The sequence below is a fragment of the Lemur catta genome, chromosome 1 (assembly GCF_020740605.2).
Source record: "Lemur catta isolate mLemCat1 chromosome 1, mLemCat1.pri, whole genome shotgun sequence".
NCBI lineage: Eukaryota > Metazoa > Chordata > Mammalia > Primates > Lemuridae > Lemur > Lemur catta.
Genome location: NC_059128.1, coordinates 54,888,346 through 54,910,414, shown reverse-complemented (window position 1 = coordinate 54,910,414; position 22,069 = coordinate 54,888,346). Strand labels below are relative to the sequence as shown.

Sequence of the window (22,069 nt, the reverse complement as noted above, 5' to 3'; positions counted from 1 at the left end):
AAACAAACAATCATATCACATGGGGCTCCGCGCCGTCCTTCTGAAAGCAATTCCGCTGTTGAAAACTGAAAAATGGGTGTAATTTGCGTTCAGAAAGTGATGTTAGGGTCACAGCAGTTTCCCGGGCCGTTATTTATTTTTACTTTAAAGTCTTTAGGAAAGATTTGCTTATATACTCGGAAACCTTCCAATGCGAGAATACCAGCAATCCCGCTCGCCTTCAACGCGAGGGGGTGGGGGTGGAGAACAATTACTGAGTGACGCTAATATGGGGAAACTGAAAAGAAATGTCGATTGTTTTTATTGTAATAGAAGGAGTGAGCAAACAGAAAAACCAACCCCGGGTGATCGGAAACAGGCAGGCGGAGAATTAAAAGCCGGTTTCAGGCGGCAACAAGCCCCTCCCCTGCCCTTGGAAGGAGAAAGCGGGCGACGAGCGCTCGCAGCCGGCGGGGTGGATCCCACGGCGTGCAGCGCTGCGGCCTGGCCTCTGTCGGACCCGCTGTGCACCCGGAGCGGTTTCCAAGCTCGGTCCTACCCTATCCGCTGCCGTGGTAGCTACGTCGCGGAGCCAGGGAAAGGCTCTTGCTTGAACCGTGAGATTCCTTAGTGAGAAGGTGGAGAGGCCGCGGGGCGACTCTTAGAGCATCTTTCGGCCGCGCTCAGCTCCTCTCCGGGGCCAGTGCGGCTTCTCCTTGAGCTGGTGCGTCCGCAGTCCCGCCAAGTCCAGGCCAGCAGGTCAGTGTGTGGGCGCCTCCTGTCCTCCCCACCCACCCCCGGCTTGGCTGGGGCCAAGGACCCCCGCGGGCTGTCTCCTTCTCAATCCCCGGAGGTTGTTCCCTTTAGCCGCCGCCCCCGCCCTCCCGTAGCTCCACGCGAAGATCCTGCCTGGCCAGCAGTCGAGGGGGACCCTCCCTCGCCTTGGGCGCGGGGCTCGCTTCCCGCTGCTCCTTGCGGCGCATTTGCTGGGGGGCCCAGTGGGCCGCTGACCTTGCGAGACCTAGACATAGCAGTGGGCCGAGGTCTGGAGAAGCTGGGCCTCCTTACCTCTCTGTGCCGAGCGCAATCCCCACTCATCCTGGAAGAGACGGTCCCGTGGGAGAAGCTGACTCGAAGTCTTGTCATTACCGCATTTACCCTCAGATGTCTGGAAGAAGTCAATGCACTCTGAAAACCCCTGCCCCTGAGCTCGAACTCTGGTCGCCAGCGAGATCTCCGCAACTCCCCAGAGTGGGCTAGAGGCGGGCACTGTCTCCTGGGCTCGGAGTCCAGTCTGGTCTCAGCATGGGGGCAAGTTGGGAGAATCAGCTCCTTAATAGTCTCCTCTGCCAGCTCTGCTTGTCATAACTGCGACAGGGAACAAAACGACCCCTCTCTTGAGCATACGCACACCCCTCTCTCGCCTTACCCTCCCATCCGCAGTCATCTCTGACCTGTAGACCCTGAGAAGCAGGCTCCTGGAGGAACAGCTCAGCCGGGGGTCGATCCAGGCCGGGGAACCAGGGAGGGGGCTCCCCGCACAGCCTGCGGCGCCTGGGTCTGACCTCGGCAGCCCTCAGGTGCCATCTGCCTGGCCACTCGAGGGCGGCCTCGGGAGGAGCTAGATTCCTTTTCCTTTTCCGCGTCTCTCCTCAGACCCCGCTAGTGCTGCGAGGGGGGCGCCGCAGGTGACCGCCCGCGGCACTAGGACCGCTGACAGATTTATGGAGACTTTACAGCATCTTGCCAGGGTTCGCGGGGGCAGGGAGGAGTCCGAGAAGGCGAGCTGCGGGCTAAAGTTTCCCCAGCCTCAAGCTTGGGCTGAGCCGCAGGTAAAGTCCTGGGCCCCGGCTCCCCTCCGGCAGGTATACACCGGGATCCGGCCAGTGCGAGGGTGGCGATTCCTCCCATCCCGTGTAGCCCCCTCCTTCACCCTCTGGCCCCGCCAGCTTCCAGTCTCCCACTGAGTAAATATTTACTCAGAGAGCGGGTCGCCCCGCCGAGGAGGCCTTGACAGCGCCTAGGGGAAAGGCTTTTTGGCTTCTCCCCGGCCTGAGCCAGCTGCAGGCCTTACTGGTTGTGTTTTGGTTTTGGTCTTAAATTTCTTCTTTTAGTCGAAATTCTCCTGATCCCTGTGTGATCCCCTAGGTCCAGAGCGGTCAGTAACTAGGGGGCGCTGACCCTAGCTGACCCTTGCTCTTTCTCAAAGTTTTGCATCCTTACGCACCGTTGCGGATTGCTCAAGACTTTAGTGTTCTCTCTCTCTTCCTTCCTCCATGCTTCTTTCCCTCCTTAGATCCGTCTCTGGCTCGGGCTCAGCGGCTCGCTAGCTACCTCACCCCCGCAGTGTCAGCCCCTTCCGTTCCGATCCCTCCGCTCCTGTCTGCCCCTGCAGCTTCCTTCCCCTTGCCCCCAGCACGCGGACCTCCGCTTGCCTCAGATACTTAGTTGCCCAAAGCACCTAAAATTGATTCTTTGCGGGCTCTTTAGAATACCCTGAGCCAAGAGAACCCAGCACTTGCAACTGCCCGCGTGAGTGGGGCCTGCCGGGCGCCGCGGGGGCGCGGAGCAGGGCACTCACCAGCAGCTAAGGCCAAAGGGCCACAACCAAATCCAGCAGGTGGAAACCGAGATATGGCATCGGACCTGTGCGAGAGCGCGGGAGATGTGTGACAGCTGAAGGAGTCGGTGGCGAACAAGAGGATGTTGCGTGTTAAGTTTACTTAGCCAGAGTTCTAAACAATACGGGTCTCTCACTCCGGGCTGGTGCTGTAGAATTGCTAAAGCTCTCACAGAGCCCGCCCCAACCCCCTCCGGGGCATTTGGCCTTACGGCCTTGTACCTGCACGGCAGCCCCAAAGCCTCTGTGAACGCCTATTAGGCTCATGGACATGTGGCAAAGAGTCCGCGCAGAGGTCGCTACTCATAGCGTGTCTGGAGGTGGGAGGGCAGGGTTCCCGATCAAGTTTCTGGGCATGTTCGTGGCTTTGCGCAAGCCTAAGGCAAAGTCTTAAGCTCCTCTCAGATATCGCAAAGTCTCAACTAATTTACTCCCCAGTCCTAAAGAAAGAGCTGCTGCTTCTAAAATGTTAGATTTCCAAAGGCTGTCCTTATGCAAAGCTCCAGACGGTGCCACACAACAGGTATTGGGGGTCAGGCTAAGGTGAAATCTCTATCAAGTCAAGAAGATTTTAAACATTTGAAACCAACCAACAAAAAAGGGACAAGTTCAAGTACGTCTACTTGTGGGACTTTTCACAAGATCTCAATTGTAAAGAATTAAAGGTATTTGAGTTCATCTTTATCTTTCAAACCCTTCATACTCTAAGTGAATTTGAATTGAGTGCCTCCCCAACGTAGAAGCGGGATCTGGAGATCACTGTTCGTTTCAAGAAGCACAGCTGATTACTAGTTTTTCCTGGGTTCTTGTCACTGACTGGTCTGGGATCTGGGCCTAGTCAGTTTCCCAGTGTGTAGACCCGAGCCACACATATCCCTGGGGACTGTAGGAGGATCACCCCGAATTTTGTGTGCACAAGAAGGAGAGTCGTAGAGTACTAAGCAGCAGTATCAGTGTCCGTGACCAGAGCAGTATGAGCTCCCAAATTCATTACAATATTCCTCATCTCATTTATTATTTTGATTCTCATTCTCCACAACTGTTACTGTAAATATTAATAACTTTGGCCGCAAAAGGCATACCGTACACTTTAAATTTAGAATGAACAAAACTGAAAATTCAGAAATAGGCAGAACTGCAGGGCCTCTGGTAGCTAAATGGAAGACGCAGGAATTACATTAGGTGCAGCGCCGTGTCCACTTTCTTTAGACTAAGTCTCTTTCATATTTAAGCAAAACCCTTTCGAAGAGGCTCACTGGTTTGGAGAATCCCTGCAAACGCTGGCACCAAGGCCCGAGTGCTGAGCTCTGGAGTGAGCGGCCCACGCACCCGCCATAAGTTGACCTGGAGCTGTGCGCTCGCTTTCGCTGCGCGTGTTTAAATTCCCGGCACATGGCACGACCCCTGCCTCAGCCTGCAAACCTGCGTGGCTAAGGGTTGGCCCGCGCTCCCAGACTAGCCCACTCGGGGCCGCCGCGGGAAGCCGGCTGCGGGAGGGGCCTCCCTGGCTTTAACATTGGTCCCCACCCGTGGTTCGGCCTCTAGGCAACGTCGATTTCTCCGCGGCCTACCTTCTTACACCTGCGCTCTTGCCACCAGCCATGTCACTGACTTGAGGTAGAATCGGCGGGTGACCGAGCTCTCCTCGAGGCCCGCGGAGGCCTGCATGACAGATTATGCTAAGACCTCCCCGGCCCCTACTCCCCCATAAACGGTGGCGCCCGCCTCCCACCTAGATTCTTAACTTCAATTCTGAGGCGCCCATCGTTCCCCCAAGGAGGTCTCCTCGGCTCCTTCCCCCTTCGAGTCACTCATATTCAGACCAAACGCTTTCATTTGTTTATTCAGCATTTTTACCATCCTGATTTTGCTGTCTGTGCCGCTCCTGGGAAGATGTCAAACACCCATTTTCATTGTATTTAGTCACCCAGGTGGGGAGCCAGCCTGAAAGGAACAGCGGAAGGAGTTTCCTGAACTGTGCTGTCGCTCACTGGCTCGCACCAATCACCACGCAGTTCACTCTTGGGCCCGCCTCTTCGGGGGCGTGTCCCCAGTGAGTGATAGACGGAGCCGCCCGGCCCTGCTCAGCCCAGCCCACGTTGCTGCTTAGATTGAAATGCAGAGCTCAAGCCTCTTTCATCGGGGCACAGACTTCCTTTTACTCCTTCCTTTTGCACTCTTGCCTCCTCCTCCCGGGAAGAAGCGGAGGCATCGGCGGCCCGGGGTAGCAACAGGCTGGGCCACTGAGGCCGCGCGAAAAGTTTCCTCCTGGCAGTGCGGAACTGGGGCCGGGTTGGTGTACTGCTCGGAGCAATGGGTGAGTGTCGGCGGGCGACTCTGTCAAAGCCTTGAAAGGAGGGAGGGAGAGAGCAGGCGAGGGAGGGAGGGAGCGCAAGGGCGCGCGCCACTAAGCGCTCACACTCTCCGTATTGACTTTGCTCGTGTTCCTACAAGTTGTATGAACACGCTAAGGGTCAGTGGCGCATAGCAGTTCAATCTGAATGCAGGCTACTGGGTTGCTGTTGATGCCATTTTCTGATTTTAAGAGAAGGGTGCTGTGCTATCAGCGAGCACCGCAGCCTCGGTAGCAAACCAAGTTTTGTTGCACACACACACACACACACACACACACACACACACACACACACACTCCCCTCTAGCTTCCCCTTGACTTTGCGCGGGTCTTCAGGCGGGCGCTGGGAATGGGGTGGGTGGGAAGAGGGAGCAGCGCAAGGACTTTAGTGCGCAGCAGGCGAGAAGGAGCGTGTTCAGGCGTCAAGACCTATTTCCCCGCCTGCTTCGGACACTTTTGAACACTCAGAACCGCCCTAATTCTCACCACTTCACTTGACTGTAGCGGCGTCTCGCACCGCAGGAATGAAGGAGGGGGTCTAACTGGACTTCGGCGCTTTGGGGCCCTTCGGCTATGTTCGAGGACCGTTTGGTTTGGGGACAGCCCCAGTCGTTATTTTGGGGTGGGTGCGTTCTCTCTGCCTCCGGACACGCACTGAGGCCGAGTGGCAGGCAGCTGTCCCAAGCGGCGGGTGCGCGTCCCCGCGCGCTGTGTGTTTGTTTTGCAGAGCCAGCCTTCGGGGAGGTGAACCAGCTGGGAGGAGTGTTCGTGAACGGGAGGCCCCTGCCCAACGCCATCCGGCTTCGCATCGTGGAACTGGCCCAACTGGGCATCCGACCGTGTGACATCAGCCGGCAGCTACGGGTCTCGCACGGCTGCGTCAGCAAGATCCTGGCGCGGTACAACGAAACGGGCTCGATCTTGCCAGGAGCCATCGGGGGCAGCAAGCCCCGGGTCACCACCCCCACAGTGGTGAAACACATCCGGACCTACAAGCAGAGGGACCCTGGCATCTTCGCCTGGGAGATCCGGGACCGCCTGCTGGCGGACGGCGTGTGCGACAAGTACAACGTGCCCTCAGTGAGCTCCATCAGCCGCATTTTGCGCAACAAGATTGGCAACTTGGCCCAGCAGGGTCATTACGACTCATACAAGCAGCACCAGCCGGCGCCGCAGCCAGCGCTGCCCTACAACCACATCTACTCGTACCCCAGCCCCATCACGGCGGCGGCCGCCAAGGTGCCCACGCCACCCGGTGTGCCTGCCATCCCCGGTTCTGTGGCCATGCCGCGCACCTGGCCCTCCTCGCACTCGGTCACTGACATCCTGGGGATCCGCTCCATCACCGATCAAGGTAGGGGCTCTGAGGCTGGGCGTGTGGATGTGTAGAGTCTGCCCCCGCACCCCCGCGGAGATCTCAGTATCTGCGGCCTCCGGCCCGCGTCTATCCCACCACCTGAGGCTTTTTCCTTTGGAAACGTAAGGAGTCTTCCCAGGGGGTGTCCTGATCTCATTAACTTGAAACTCATGCCCCTCGTTTCCTTGCCACACACAGTCTCCTGCCTCATCTCAAACTACCAGACCCATAACATCCCCCCATTCCCAACACATGGTTCGCATTTTCCACCCTCCCCCGCCTCTCGCGCAGCAGCAGCCTCAGGCCGGCTCGCTCATTCCGAGAGCGCGGCCGGCCGGACTTGGGGCGCAGCCCGGGAGGCCCTAGCCTGCATGGGGCTGCGAGCTGCAGACGCCGCTGCGGGCAGCTTGCTTGGGGATCAGATGCGGCCGCGACGAGTACGGCACGCTGTGGAAATTGTAGTATTCTTCTCGGATTCTGGCAATCAGGCCAAATTTGCTCAGGCAGGAAGTTCAAATGTCACCTAATTGGTTTCATTCTTATGCTTCAGTTCATTTTCCTCGGAAACCGAGGTCCCCAAGTTACTGCTAGTAACTTGCCTGTAACTGATTCCGGGACCAATTCACGGATTCATATTCATTCTCCTTCTCTCTCCGCCTCCCCGCTCCACTCGTTCTCTCGCCCTCACTCGCTCTCTCTTTCTCTCGACCTCCTCCTCAAAATTCGCGCTTTACCTTAATAGATTTCACTATATATATCTTAGGAAGGGAAGTGGCACCTACTGCGGTGATGAAGACAAAATTTATGGCGACTCCATGCTGTCTCTTCTACTGTTCTTTCCTGTTTTTCCTGAGCCTGCCGCTTTCCTTTGGGGTCCTTGGGTCCCCCAGAATAAGCGTGGACGTCTATCTAGTTCCCACACCTTTTCAGCTGTGCCACCTCACTGTTCCTTTCCTTTCTCACCCCTGACCTTGCCTTGTCGTGAGCGTTTTTTCTGCGTGGTCAGAACTATTCCCCGACCCTCGTGCCCAGTCCGGCTTCCGCAGGAGACCTGAGTTTGTTTTCTTTTACGGGGTTGTCAGAAAGAAAAAAAAAAAAGGCGTTAACTTCTTTTCTTGGTAGGGAAAAAAGAAAGTCTAAATGCCTCAGATGTAGAATTTAAATAATGCATAGTCTATTTTCTTAATTTCTCAACCTAAAGTTTAAACAAGTATAGAGGAAAAAATTAAATAGGAAAGAAGGAAATAGTTCTTTTAATTATTTCCTGCTTTTCTTGGTTGCCACCACATTGGCACAATTATCTTTCTAAGTAATTAAAGCAGGGCCCTGATTTCTCATCTTCTGTTTTCTGACTGCAAATTTACAAGAGCCCAGTTTTGCCTTATTCCAGCTAGTTGGAGCTTTAGTTGGAGAGAGTTTGCCCTTGATTTATAGGATAAACTGACCTCACTGACATTTAAAGGAAGCCCCTGTTCATGGGAAAGTGTGAGATCAGCAGAAATGGGGGCTCACAGGGGGATCTCAATTTCTTAAGATAACTTCAGGCTTGTGCCCACCGACTGCCTTTTGTCTGGGAAGGCAAACAGAGACAGGCAGTTCTGGACCAAAACATGGTTTCCTGATGCAGATGGGAATCAATCTAATTCTTTGACGGTGGGGGAAGATATAGTGAAAAAAGGCTGATAGGATTGAAAAGAAAACTTTTCTTGCCTAGGAATACTACAACAGACCAAATGTCACTTAGGAAACTATTGGATTGTGGAGAGGAGCAATTCCTCATTGTAGATGTTGATTCTGGATGCCAGCTTTAAACAACCTGATTTTTAGACAGCCACAGATTTCTGACAAATCTGTGAATATAAAATGATCATTTTGTAGAAATATCAGATGGAAGTGTTTAAAATCGTGTTATAGCGGCTTTGTCAAACTTCAATCCTCCACCCGTAGTACCCAAAGACAAAAATACATTGTCTTCAAATATCTCCTCTTTGAAATTATTCAAGTATCTCCTCTTTGAAATTACGCCTGGTCACTGGAAAATGCCAGTGATTCAATATGCACAGCCCTAGCTATATTGTGGTAATCACTTTATGCCATATAATTTTCTTTGCCTCTTCATCAAGAACAGAAAGGATAACTGATGGCTTTACTCCTTTTCTTGACACTTAATTCTACTTTCATTTTCTTAACCATTTATTTCATTTTCTCTTTGTTGTATATATATTTTTAAAAACACCTATAACCCCGCCACTGTGGCTTATATAGTGTTAATTACAGGATTTACTTTTTGAGTCATATGTACATAACATCACATATTTAACGTGTAGAGCTAGGGTATCAAGGCTAGTCTCATGCATACAAAGCAGAAATCTATGCATGTATATTTTGCATGTGTATTGTTGGCATCATTTAGTTATTTGTTTGCAAAAGACTTCTATCTATCTATCTATTGACAAATGTACTAGAGCCCCACAGCACTGTGAGCGCTTTTCTGCTTGTCTATGAGCACCAGCGCAGGCACCCTTAGGTCAGGAAGCTGCTTTCTTTTCGGCCAGCCCTCGTCCCAGATCTTTGTCAACCCCGAGTTGGCCTTGGGTTAGATTGAGGAGGTGGAGAATGGTGCATCCAGTCTCAGGGACTTTGTCCCTGATTTGGGTTTCTTCCACTTGTTTCTTCGAAGAGCGAGGAGGGGAGGAGGTTTCGAAATCAAAGGCTGGTTGAAAAAGAAAAAAATATATATATCTTCCTTCAGGCGTGGGTGAAAGAATTTGGAGAGGCCTATTCTCTGGCGAGTAAAACTTCTGCAGGCCTTGGGCTGGATGCGGAGGAGGCCGCGGCTGGGCCCCGCGCCCCTGGGAGGCCTAGGGCAGGCAGGCTGCCGACCCGAGGTCGGAGCCCTGGCGCTTTCTAGTCGTAGTCCGGGTCCCGTCCCAGGAGGGGGGCGCGCGGGTTGGGCCTCCAGCCTGACACCTTCTCCTCCTCCCCAGGAGTGAGCGACAGCTCCCCCTACCACAGTCCCAAGGTGGAGGAGTGGAGCAGCCTGGGCCGCAACAACTTCCCCGCTGCTGCCCCACACGCTGTGAACGGGCTGCAGAAGGGAGCCTTGGAGCAGGAAGCCAAGTACGGTCAGGTGAGGAGGCGAGGGGCAGGCCAGGTGGGCTGCGTGGCGGCGGGTTTTGGCGACAGAGTACCCAGATCCCTTTCTGAGCCTGGACCCATTGCTGCCACTACCGGGATCCCCGGTGGATGGGGGCGGAACAGAGGTCCCGGGCTTCTGAGGCCGGAGTTGAGGCTTTGACACCCGCCAGGGTCCTGGAGTGCTTGCCAGGGCGCACCGGGATTGGGGTGCCAGCGAGGCCCTTGGGAAGCACCACCAGGCCTGTTTGGCCTCTGGAGGCTTGGGAAGGCCGTGCCTGAAGCCCTTTCCGCTGCTCGCATTGGAGCTAGAGTTAATCAAAGCAGAGGCTTCCCAAGGGCTAACAGCAGCCTTGGGGTCTCTGAGCAGCGCCTCCACGCCTGCGAAACGCACGCCCGAGGTCGCGGCCCTGCGGTACCACGGCTGCCCGGTCCCCGCGCTCGGGCACTTCCCCTATGGTGGCTCTCAGAAACGAACAAGCGTGGCTTGTCCTGCGAAGAGGGGCAACCAGATAAACGTAATAAAGTTACCATTTCCCGATTAAAGGTCACATCGTAATCTCCCAAGGGAGGTTAGTGAGAAAACCTCAAATTATACGGCCTGGCTGTGGACCGTTTAATTTTTTTCCCTCTGTCCCTCCCCCAACTCTCCAAAAGAAAATGTAAAACACTCGTGTTTTGGTTTTTTTTTTCCCCCTGAGAAAAGCTAACCAACCACCACAACAAAAGCCCGAGTTTTGAGTCTAAATTCATCACCACGCTGAAGTCAGGAGTTCAAAACTCTCAAAAACTGGACCTTAGTCAGCCTAAGGTTTTCCTGAGCAGACCCGGGTAGGTTTGCAAATTTCTTAATCCCAAACTCCAATTCCAAAGCCTCAAACTACTCAGTTTTCGTTGTATTACTTTGAAGTCTCAATACTTTTAATGTTTTCTTATCTGTCAAACCAACTTTTAAAATTAAATGGAATTTGTTCCTCTTATATTCAGTTGGGAAAAAAATATTCGTTATTTTCTCTAACAAATCTCATTTCTACTTCCTCTTCCCTCACTGATTTTGTTGAAGCAGAGTCAGAATAGTATTAGTACCTCCTCCCATGGCAAATATCACAGAAAATAGCAGCAGGAAAAGGGAGACCTTTTCCTTAGTCTCTTTCTACTGTAAAGAATTGCCAATGAGAAATTGTAAGAAAGTTTGTCATTTTCTTTTACAAAAGGGCCTGCCCTTACTTAATTCGTAATTTGCAAAGAAAAGGCAGTACAGCACAATGGTTAGGAGTTCTGATCTCTGGCACCACTGCTTCTTAAGCAAGTTATTTTAAAAAGTTTCCATTTCTTCATCTTTAAAACTGGGAAATGCTAGTCCCAACCTCAAGAGAGAATGTCAATGAGATAATGCAACCATATGGCATATAGTAAAGCATTCATTAAATATTACCTGTGGTTATAAATGGAAGTTAGATAATGACTTTTAAAAGCAAGCAATATTTATCAGAATATGCTTTGCTCAGAGAGCCCATAGTCAAAAAGCTTCGAGGAGGCATTTTGTTACAAACAACAGAAAGAGTGTATATAAAGCACCTAGCATAGTAGCAAGCATTTAATAGGTGCTCACTGCTTCTTATTAGGTCATCATTTCTTGGAATAACATTGTGAAGAGTTGAAAAATAGTCTCTAATTCCCACATGTAGTTGATGAACCTGATTTATATATAAAGAAATCTTATAATCCATAAAAGCTTTACAGTTATTTTTATTTTTACTCCCTTGAATTATAGATCCAGCATTTAAACTTGTTTAGAAATGGTTAATTTATAAAACACTTCAAAACTAAACCAACAAATCGTTTAAACTAAAAATTTTAAACACAGTTTCAAATAATCTATTCTGTATATTCTGATCATTAAAAATGGGTTACATTTTATATATTGAATATTAAATCACTAAATTATCAGATTTTTAAAACCAGGGAACTTAAAAAATGGCCAAATAAATATTACTTGAAATACTTACAAGAACAAGTCATTTTTTTCTAGAATAAAAAGATGTTTATATCAAACTTACATTTGAAAAGTTAACTGCAATATTCTAATCTTCTGCATTGCTAGATAGTTAGATAATGCAAATGATGTAAAATTTCAAAACCTGAAAAGTTTCTAAGCAGAATGTAAGTCAGTGTCTACTCTATTATGATTATCAAAATAGTGCTTAGTGCTGAAGATGTGCTAAGTAGGCACATAAACTTAGGCTGTATCATTTTTCCAAACAATTTTGGACTTTAGACATTGATTTTGTTGAAGGTTAAAATTATATATTGATAGTTGTTCATAAACATGCAAAGGTAAAGTGTTATACATACGTGTGCATTTCTTTCACTGATATTAAAAGGGCAGATTTATTTTTAAAAGTTATTTTTCAAAATGTTATCAGCATATTTCAACCAAAATGTAAACTCAGGTAACCTTTTTTCCCTATGTTTATATTATAGACAAAACTTGAAAGTATTTGGCCAAAGAAAGCTAAAAAATTTTGCCTAAACACATACTTTCAGGGTGTTTACAGTTGTTATTAAATGGTATAATATTATATGATACCAATTTCATTTTAGTATATAAAGGAGGAAACTAAGAATTCAGAATCATAGGGCTTAGAGCATATTTTTCTAGAAGACACCTGTAAGATCATCAAAGGGCTGATTATAGATACTATTGATTACCATAATCTAGAGTTTCTATTTCCAGCTTAAACTGCAAAGAAATATGCCTGATACCTACGATTCCTAGTAATTGGAACTGTGTACACATTTCTGCTATACACACACCTATCTTTTGTTTTCGAAAAATTCGTTTAGAATATTCAAACCTGTCTTACACATTAATGTCACACTAATTAATATATTATAGTGCCATTCAGAAGTTCTTATTGTCTATCTCTGCAGATAGAATATTTATTTATTTTGGCTTTTTTCACCCACATTTAATATTGGCCTAGAGATCTTTAATCTAATTTAATTCTCAATGGCAACAATGTTTTCTGGTTTCTAATGGCTGATTCTCTTCTGTTGAAAGCATAAAACCTCTATTGAATACAACTGAATGGCGAAAGAACATTGTATATAGAGAATCATGGAGGTTGGACTACATCTGGCCTTTTACATGGTACTTAGTGAATTAATGCCTCATTTTATTCAAACAGCTTAGAAATAATTATATAGTTCTTTAAAATTTTTCTACAAATGGACATACTTTCTCAGAAAAAAATATTGCATATCTGGTACTCTGATTAAAGTAATCTGGTAGATTTATAAGCTTTGAGTATCTTCATTTTGGGGTTGCATATGTTAACGCAGACAGCAAGTTCAATGTGACATTGGGTACAAATTGAGATGTCAGAAATAGAGAATAGTCTATAAATACTTTTTTAAAGTTTGTAATTAAGTTCTGAAAATAGTTGAATTTAAATTCTTATGAAGCATTCGTTCATACATTGTATTTGAAATGAAGATGATATTTCAGAATCCTGAATATAATTTTCTAGTGCATTATTTCAAAAACTGGCTGTCCTTGCAGACATACTGTTTTCATGAAGATGTAAATGAAATTGTACTAAATTTTTCTTCATATCAGATAAAATCAATTTTTGTTACATAATTTATAATTTTATAGAGAATGAAATCTTAGGCAAATGCCAATAGTATTTGAAATTCATGTTATCTGTTATGAAACACATCCTTTGACCTGGTTATCTTTTAAGCAGTAGTATTTTAAAACAAAATTAATGATTATGCATCAGTAAAATGTATCGTATAAAATAACAGAAAAATGTAATTTAAAATTTTTTAAGGCTACATCAATTTTGATAACATTTTGGAAAATTATAAAATTTAGAAAACTTTTTAAATTGCAGCTTTTCATTACCTAAGGACATTTAGATCTATAATATAACTAATCATAGTTAATATTCTTTCAGATGAATTTTGAAGCCATATTTATAACAATCATTTCATTCTATCACATTTGTCTTACCGGGTCATTGAATTAAGCAGGGAAGAATGGCAGTCAAAGAAATGATTTTGTCAAAAAAGAGAAAGTCTTGTTTATTTTGAGATCTAAAACTTTTTCTTACTTATGATATCAAGGTTGAAATTCTAGGTGAAGCACATCTCTATTTGTGGCTAAATCTACTTTATCATAAAGCCAGGGTAAACTCATTTAATCATAAGGGGAGGACCACGTAGAATTGATAAGTACATGACAGATTGTGGGCAGAGGACCTGACACTGTTATTTGCATTTTCTTCAGGACAGAAAATGTTGAGTAGACAATTCCCAGAATTTGAAGAATAGTCCATAAACTCTGATTGCCAGATAGTTGTCATACTAGGCTTATTTTGTGTGTGCATGTGTGTGTGTGTGTGTGTGTGTGTGTGTGTGTGTGTGGTCCTGGGGGTTTGGATACTAATGCATTTTTATTTTCTTGTTTGGTGGGGTGGGGGGAGAGCACAAATGGAACAACCATAAATCAAATAATGAAATGGATAGGCTAGGCTAGAACTTTTATTTACTTTTTTCAACATCTTTATTCATTTTGCTTACTTAAAGTGTAATGTTTCTTCTGTGCTAAAGGGTGCCTACCTTTTTTTTTTTTTATTTCTAATGGAAGAGTATCACATTTTTTTTGCTTACACAAACCTATACTAACTTAAGTACACAAATGGTTATAAAGTGCTTGTGATGTACCCTGTTTTGTGGAGATACAAGATGAGTAAGGAAAGTCCCTGTCCTGAGATAGTTTACAGTCTTGTCCTTTGCCAATGCAGCTTCTCAATATATTCACTGAAGTTATTTTTTAAAAAACTGATAAATCTACATTTCTAACATTTTATAATAAATAAAATGAAAATTTATACTTTCATTCTTCATGTGATAACTTGAATGAGAACTCAGTACATCTTATATATTTTTCTAGACTACTTTTAATGTCTGAACTCTTTCTAGAAATATTCAACAAAGCAGGTAACCTATTTTTCCAGTATATAAAACTTAGTTTATTTTGTTTTGTATTTGTAAATCTCATTCTCAAAATTAGTTAGAGGATAGTTTGCTATAGGGAGGACTTTTGTACAGTTTGTTCAAAGGAAAGAATTCACATGGCTTTCATGGAAGATTCACATGAAAAAGGAGTTGATGGGTTGAAGTCTTATTTATGGAATCTTTAGGTAAAGTCATTTTCAAAAATGAGATTTCCATTACATGCCCATTGCTGGGGTTTCATTTGGAAAATTTGTTTACTCTTCCCTGGGGATTCCATATGTTGGTTGATTTATAAATCATATTTACAATCCAATTAAATAGAGTAATTTAGCATGTTTGCTCCCTCTATATTTATAGTGTACATTTGGTAGTCTCTACTCAGCCTAACTAGCTTTTCAGATTAATTACATGCCCTTCACTGAAAACATTAAACAGATTTGGGACGTTTAAGTCATGTACTCTTTTACTGGAAAGAATAAACAAACATCAATGCTACCTGTAGTTGTTTTCCTTTGCGGCGGAAAATTTTACTCTTTCAGTGTTTGCTTCATAAATAACAATTACTTTACCCAGTAGAGATTTATATCTTTTACTAATGTCATGTTTCAAAATTAATAGTGAGAAAATTAATGTGTTTATTGAGTCACTAAAATGAATGAATAACGAATGTGGCAGGAGGCAGGTACATTTTAAAGCACATTTGTTCTCTCATCTAGCTTGCTCCTTTTTTTTCTAAATTTCTAAATCTGAACTTCAAAAGTAAAAACTAAAATTAAATCAAAACTGCCTCCCCCTGCAATCTAGGTCATAATTTAACCCAAGGGAAAGCTAAGAGCTATTTTTACATGGTTAAAGATTAAAGATTTCTATTTTTTTAATCAAGCAAACATTTTAGCCTCTCCTTGTCTTTTCCTATAAGATGAAGTCAACCCTCTTTGAGCTTCTCTTCCTACCCTTTCTTTCTGCAGTACAAAGGGGGTTACATCACTAAAATGATATTAAATAAATATTATGGATTTCAGAGAACTTCGAAATATTTAATACTAATATGAATATGACATACACCAAGTTTGTACCTTAAGCATGTGAATTGGACAAATATGGAAAAAATTAGTCATTTTTTAATACTTGATAAATGAATGTAATCATGGAATAAATAAGGGACTAGTGGTAATACAGACTGAACCCAATATTCTGCCTCCCCCAAAATTTCAGGAGCATTATCTAAGATGAGAATTCAATGTAATATGGTTTTTGAAAGCCATATTCCAGGAGAAAAACATCTCTGGGCAAAAAGAAGTAGGTCCATGTAAAGGGGTTGTAGACATTGCAACAGAATAGCTGAAGAGCCTTAGATAAGGGGGCACATCGGGGAACAATAGTTCCAAGGGCAAGGCTGTAAGAAGAAGAAAGGGAAGATGACAAAGCAAGAGTTTCAGAGAGAAGTGTAATTTTTCATTGATAAAATACACAAAAAGAATGGGCAGGAAAAATTTAACTGTGATGGATAATAGAACTCACCAACAAATATTTTCTTCTAACTAGGACATTGTTTCTGTCATGTAAAATATTGAATCTTTTAACTTTATGTCCTTGTAAAATGTTGGGAAAGAGTTTTTATTATTTTAAAAATAATTTTAAGCTTAGCCTTCTTATTTCATCATTCTTGGTGCTCATTGGCATCAATAGTATAAAATATTAATTAATGGGGATGGAAGAGTCTGAAAACAGATACAAACATCTTTCATAATTGAATTGGAATGATTCCTTTCCAAACTAATTTCTCAAAGGTTACTGGGAAAATTCCACATAAAAATGATTAGAACTATAATCTCTATGCAAGACTAGATTTTTTCCCCTCTACACTTTGATAGTTCTTCATCTTGACACTCATCTTCTGAGAGCCTTAAAGTGTGTTTCCTTTAAAAGGTAATTAGCCATTTTCAGAAAGGGGAAAAAAGGATTTTTGTAAGAAGCTAAGAAACAGATGAGGATCTAACCATGAGAATTGGGTTCTAGAAGAAGAAAGAATCTTTTACCATATGTTATCTCAAAAGATGCTCTAGTTTGAGATTAAATTGTAACTACCTTTTAACTGTCCAAGAAAACAGTATGATGTGCTACAGAGGACCGTGCATCAGACAGGGGTGATAAATTCTTTTAACACATGGCCATGGACTTGCCAATTGGCCTAGGGTAAATGACTAAATCCTTTCATCTGTATCCTTGTATAAAAAGAGGATAAGATTTCATTTATATTCAACAGTGATATGCAATAATTTTTTTTGTTAAAAAATACAGCATCGTTTTTTGGGACTCTTAAAATAGATTTTAATTTCAATTGAATATCATGTTGTACCTATGATACATTATCTTATAATTATGATAACCCCAACACTTTATAATGAGCTACAATTCATTAATCCTCATTATTCAGTGAAATATGTTGGATATTTCTTGGTGCCCAGGACATAGGATACACTCAAGAAACTTTAGTTTCCTTTTTCCTTCCCCATTTTTCAAAGAACAGACATTGCCAGACAGTCAGACAGTACATGAGGTGTGTTTTCTTATAGACCAAAGACACAAGGTTAACCCCTCTAATTAATTTATTTTGTCAGAAATCCACCTGAGCAATGTTAAATCACACCCACGTATATTTCTACTTCATATAAATATATATATATATACACACACACACACACTCTGCAATGAGAAAATAGTTTTTGAGACCCCACCATCACATTGTCATAGATGTGGAAGTAAAAATAATAACCAAATAAATTAAATTAGAAAATAATTTCTATGTTGCAAATGAGTTGGAAAAGTATCTAATTGACATATGTCTGATCAATTTAATTCTAAAGATTAGTTTTTCCTAATAAAATTCTAGTATTTACATGATATTTTCACTAGAAAATATGTTGATATGTTATTTCATTCATGTCACTACCATGAAATAGGATCTAGTCTCTATTTCTAATAGTGTAGAAACTGAAGAGAAAAAATTAAGCTACTTAAATAAGGATGCCCAGTGTTCATGCCAGAATCAGGATTAGAAATCAGGGTGTTTTTGATGTTGTTAATAGTAACAATACCAACAATAATTTATTGGATGCCAAGAGAGCACTGGTTCCTAGGCAGGTTTGCCTGCTAGGGCTGCTGCTTTTTGTTTGCAAATAAAGATCTTACATCTAAATTCATTTGAAGAGATTTATCCATGTGGCTCTTAAAAACTCACATCACAGGGCCCCACAACTTTGCAAGTAAATTTTCCTTTTTCAAAACCATGCATATGCAGTGCTTTTATATTTGGATAGACAGTTTGCTTTCTGATAAGATAGCTCTAGAAAAAATACCCCCAATCTTCGTTAAAAAACTCTTACAAGACAAAGTGCCTGATTTTGCATGTCCTTTGTCCAACAGGCATTTTCAATATGATGTCTTAAAATATGGCCCATGTTCTATTTAACAAAGGTCGTGCTTATTTTGAGTTTCTAACATGACAGCCCTCACTCTGTGCCCTTCTTTACTGAAAATGAAAGCTGCACCAACCAGGCCCGTCACAAATGCCTCCACAAAAGAGCCAAACAAAACCCAAGTACCGGGAAGGTTGACAAAGGGGCAGCTGAACAGATTCTAAGAGTACTTAGTCACCATTAATTCTTTCCTCACCCTGTACCTCCTTCCTATACTTTCAAATAGCAAAAGCAAATACTGTGCATTTTCTAGTTGTAGCTTCCTCAAAACTTCTGTGGAAAAAATATCTTGCCTTTTGTCCTTATGTTTGTTTAAGTAGCAAGACTGGGAATGCCTTTAGAATATAATAAAGTTCAAAAAATGTAAAAAAGATCAGAAAGTAGAGTCAGAATATTGTTAGTTTACTCAGACTTACTTTCTGCTTCTTTCTAAGAACCTGTGAAATGTCCACTACTGTAACGCGATTACTGTTCACCTCTTCTCTCTTCCTGCTCCTCCCAGGCACCAAATGGCCTCCCAGCTGTGAGCAGCTTTGTGTCGGCGTCCAGCATGGCTCCTTACCCTACTCCGGCCCAAGTGTCGCCTTACATGACCTACAGCGCTGCTCCTTCTGGTTACGTGGCGGGACACGGGTGGCAACATGCCGGTGGCACCCCTCTGTCTCCCCACAACTGTGACATTCCCGCGTCGCTGGCGTTCAAGGGAATGCAGGCAGCCAGAGAAGGTAGTCATTCTGTCACGGCTTCCGCACTCTGATGGGAAGTTCGTCTGCAGCAGCTTCGCCCGGGTCTCCCCGCTCCCACGACGCCCTCCCCAGCCGGGTCTCACACCCCACCTCTCCTGCCCGCCAACCCTCCTGCCTCAAGAGCTGGCTTTACGGACTCACATTCTTTGTTTTGATGACACTTAAATATTTCTTGCCATAACTTTTCTCTTGCAGAAAAACTGACACGACTTTAGGATTTAAAAACAAAAGCAACGTTAAGGATTGAATGAGACATTTGTGTTGCCACACACTGTCTTAACGTAGTGAAGAAACCTACACCCCTCAAAGGGCTTAAGGAACTTTTAAAACTAGTCTTTGGTAAAACCACATGTGCATATTTATTCTAAATCAACCTGAACTTTTGAAACGTGCAATTGTTGAGATTTTGCAAAATCAGTAAAGGAAGATACATATAGAAAAACGCTATGCTACACCCTCTAATCAAATATGGTAACCAAGTAAGCCTTAATTCATTAGAAAACCAATCAATAATTGACTTGTTTGAGTGATCCTTTATTATTTTTAAGAGATGACCTATTTTGTTGAAAAATATGTGTAGAACCCAAGCGATATCTGAATTGAGCTCCTCCTGGTGTTTTGACTTGGTTCCAAACACAATAATGTTTATATTTTCTATTAGTTTGTAAATATGGACTCCGGATGGTGCATTTTTGTCTTCATTCCATAAGATATCCCTCTCCCCGCAAGCCCACCCCTTCTATATTTTTTTCTTTCTTTTTGCAAAGGTGACTTTCTGGCAACGTCTTTGTCTCTGTTTGGTGGTGGGCTGCTTGGGCTTCTGGACCTGGACTTGCCCCCAGATTTGGTGTGTGCAGTGAAGGCTTCAACATCTCATGAAGGACACTTTCTTTCTACAGCAGAGGACACAAAAAACAGATAAAACAAGCCAGTCTCCCATTTTGTATCCTAATCAAACAACACACATGCCAAGCATATAAAGACAAGAGGGTGAAAAATATCTGAATAAGAAGGCTCTAAAGGAAGTCACTTAGAAACTTAAGTTCAATGTGAAATGTTTTGCCAAGACACTTAAAATGAACTTTTTTTTGAGAAAACCACTGTGAAACTAAATTGTACTGTTATTGTTGGCTTACCTGTGTGTTCAGCAATCTCAGCCCAAAATTGTGTTGTAGTTTAAAAAAAAATGGAAAATTCTGCTCTAATGAATGTAACAACGGCTTGCTGTGAAGTTTACATTGTTGTACAGAAGCATGTTTCACATGTAGGTAAACTGGTGGTGGTATTAGAAATACAAATGCTATTTAATTTCAACAAATTCCCTTTATTCATTTCTGAAATTACAGGACACAGTTTAACTGATAAACCTTTCTAGACTGATTTATTTTTCACATTAATGTTAATAACAGAGCTATGGGGTATATGTGTGTGTGAGTGTGTGATTATGTGTTGTATTTTAAAACAATTGATTTTCTTAGGCAAAATTTTATGGTTTTTATCCCTTCTGTTTAGGAAGTGTTTCCTGCTTGGCAACATAGGCTAAAAAATAAGTTTTTAGAACATTGGCACAATTCATCTATTGGAAGATTAATATATTGAGGGTTTTTTGGTATTAATTCTGTGCAATAACTAAAAGGGCACATCACAAGATATGGATGTTGAAGATGCATTCAGTAGGCCATTGTGATTTCTTCCTGTCTGTGCTATGCATAGCCTACACGGCAATGCAGTTCCACCACATTGGTTTCATGGCTTCGTTTAAAACTAGATGGCTAGATTAGCTAGGTTTTCAAATCGCTAGGATGTAAACAGTAAGCAGATTTCTGACACACAAATTATGTTCAAGTGACTGCTTTTTTCAAGCAGCAGATATCTTATGGAGAGCTTTGAACTGCATTTATTTCTAAAGCAACCGAAATTCAGTGCTACAAACAGAGGATTATAACTTCAGGAGAAGAATAAGCAGAAGGAGCAGATGAACTCTCAGGGCCATAGTCTTCCTTTGATCTTGTAAAACTCCCATTGACATCTGGAGTTCCCAGTCTGGTGAGAAAATAGACTATAAACTAAATGGAACAAAGATCCAATCCAATATTTTGGTGGAGACTTTAAAAGCATACATATAGGGACTCTCCTGCCATCCAGAAAAACTGACATAAGGTACAGAATTATTCTTTATCAAAATGTTTTTTTAGGTGGCTATTAGGGATCTTTAAGAATATTAATTGTTTATATGGAAATGCAACTAAGTGTTATTTTCTTTGTCTAAATTAAGAAATCTCTTGTGCTATTTATAATTTTTTCTGGTTCTTATGTTTTTAAAAATCTAAAATTAATGGTATCAATGTTTTCTTCCTTTTTCTTCCCCCCCCCCCAGGTCTTTTCTTAACAACAATGAATTCACATGGAATAATTTTAAAAAGACAACAGATACAATCTGCTTTTCAAACCAAATTATGATTTAAAGCCAATTTTAAAAATGCAAGAAGGAAAATGGGATGGGATATGGAGTTGGGACTGTTTAATTTTTAAAGATTATTGTTATTGGTTAATGTTAACGTATTTCCTCTGTTTTTTAGAGGATAAAAGTGTTGTTTTTAAATTGGCAAATGCACTCTTCAGAAATCCTTTTCCATCTCATCGACATGGAGAGGTTAAAGGTTCAATTTCATGGCCTCTATGCAGGCAGTACTCTCACAGGATGCAAGAGCATTACCTGCAAGGATAGAATGCAGTTGTACAACAGAGACACATTCTTACTTCTCTTGGTTTTCTGTTTTTAATGACCCTCTTATTGAATATTAGGCTGAAATATAATTTTAAAAAACACGTTGGAAAGGATGTACAACACAAGGCTATGTATGTATATACCGTATGTCAAAAAGCCTTTTATTTTTATACTTCAAATGCTCTAAATTAATAAAACATAATAATTACCATGTTATCTTTTACTTTTTATTTTCAAGAATGATTTAGTGAAATAGTCCCACAATAATTAAGAACAGGTGTCACCTAGAACGTGCAGATATTTTCGTTGACTTTAGCTGCTGAATTAGCATCATTTCAGGATGCAGACATAAAATCGTCTGATTATATCAAGACCAAGGAGATATTTTGGGGGGTACATGTCAGTACAGTAATCCTTGGAAATGCTAAGAATGTACTTGTATTTTGAAACATTTTTCCCTTCATCATACGTATTCTAATATTGCAGACAGCAGACTTTACACCTGAAGCTGTCATTTAAATCTAATAACCTGAAAATGCGGTTCTACTCTACACATTCTTCCTAAGAATGGCACAGGTAAGCATTCTGAACAAACGTATTTGGATGCAAATATAGATGGCACAAACGGGCCCAAGGAATGCTTC

At 43.2% G+C, this 22,069-nt stretch overlaps 1 protein-coding gene across 1 annotated transcript; it reads left to right on the top strand.

The window, feature by feature from the left end:
• Positions 1–399: 399 nt before the first annotated feature.
• PAX9 (paired box 9) lies at positions 400–21,633 on the top strand. Its single transcript, XM_045568355.1, has 5 exons — positions 400–738; positions 4,523–4,916; positions 5,680–6,306; positions 9,300–9,439; positions 18,454–21,633. The coding sequence occupies exons 2-5, from the start codon at positions 4,913–4,915 to the stop codon at positions 18,706–18,708; spliced, it is 1,026 nt and encodes a 341-aa protein (XP_045424311.1). The 5' UTR covers positions 400–738; positions 4,523–4,912; the 3' UTR covers positions 18,709–21,633.
• The last annotated feature ends 436 nt before the right edge of the window (positions 21,634–22,069 follow it).

Coding starts and splice junctions, on each gene's coding strand:
- PAX9 (XM_045568355.1), top strand. Junction 6,307..9,299: donor CCGCTCCATCACCGATCAAG/GTAGGGGCTCTG, acceptor CCTCCCCAGGAG/TGAGCGACAGCTCCCCCTAC. Junction 9,440..18,453: donor AGGAAGCCAAGTACGGTCAG/GTGAGGAGGCGA, acceptor TGCTCCTCCCAG/GCACCAAATGGCCTCCCAGC.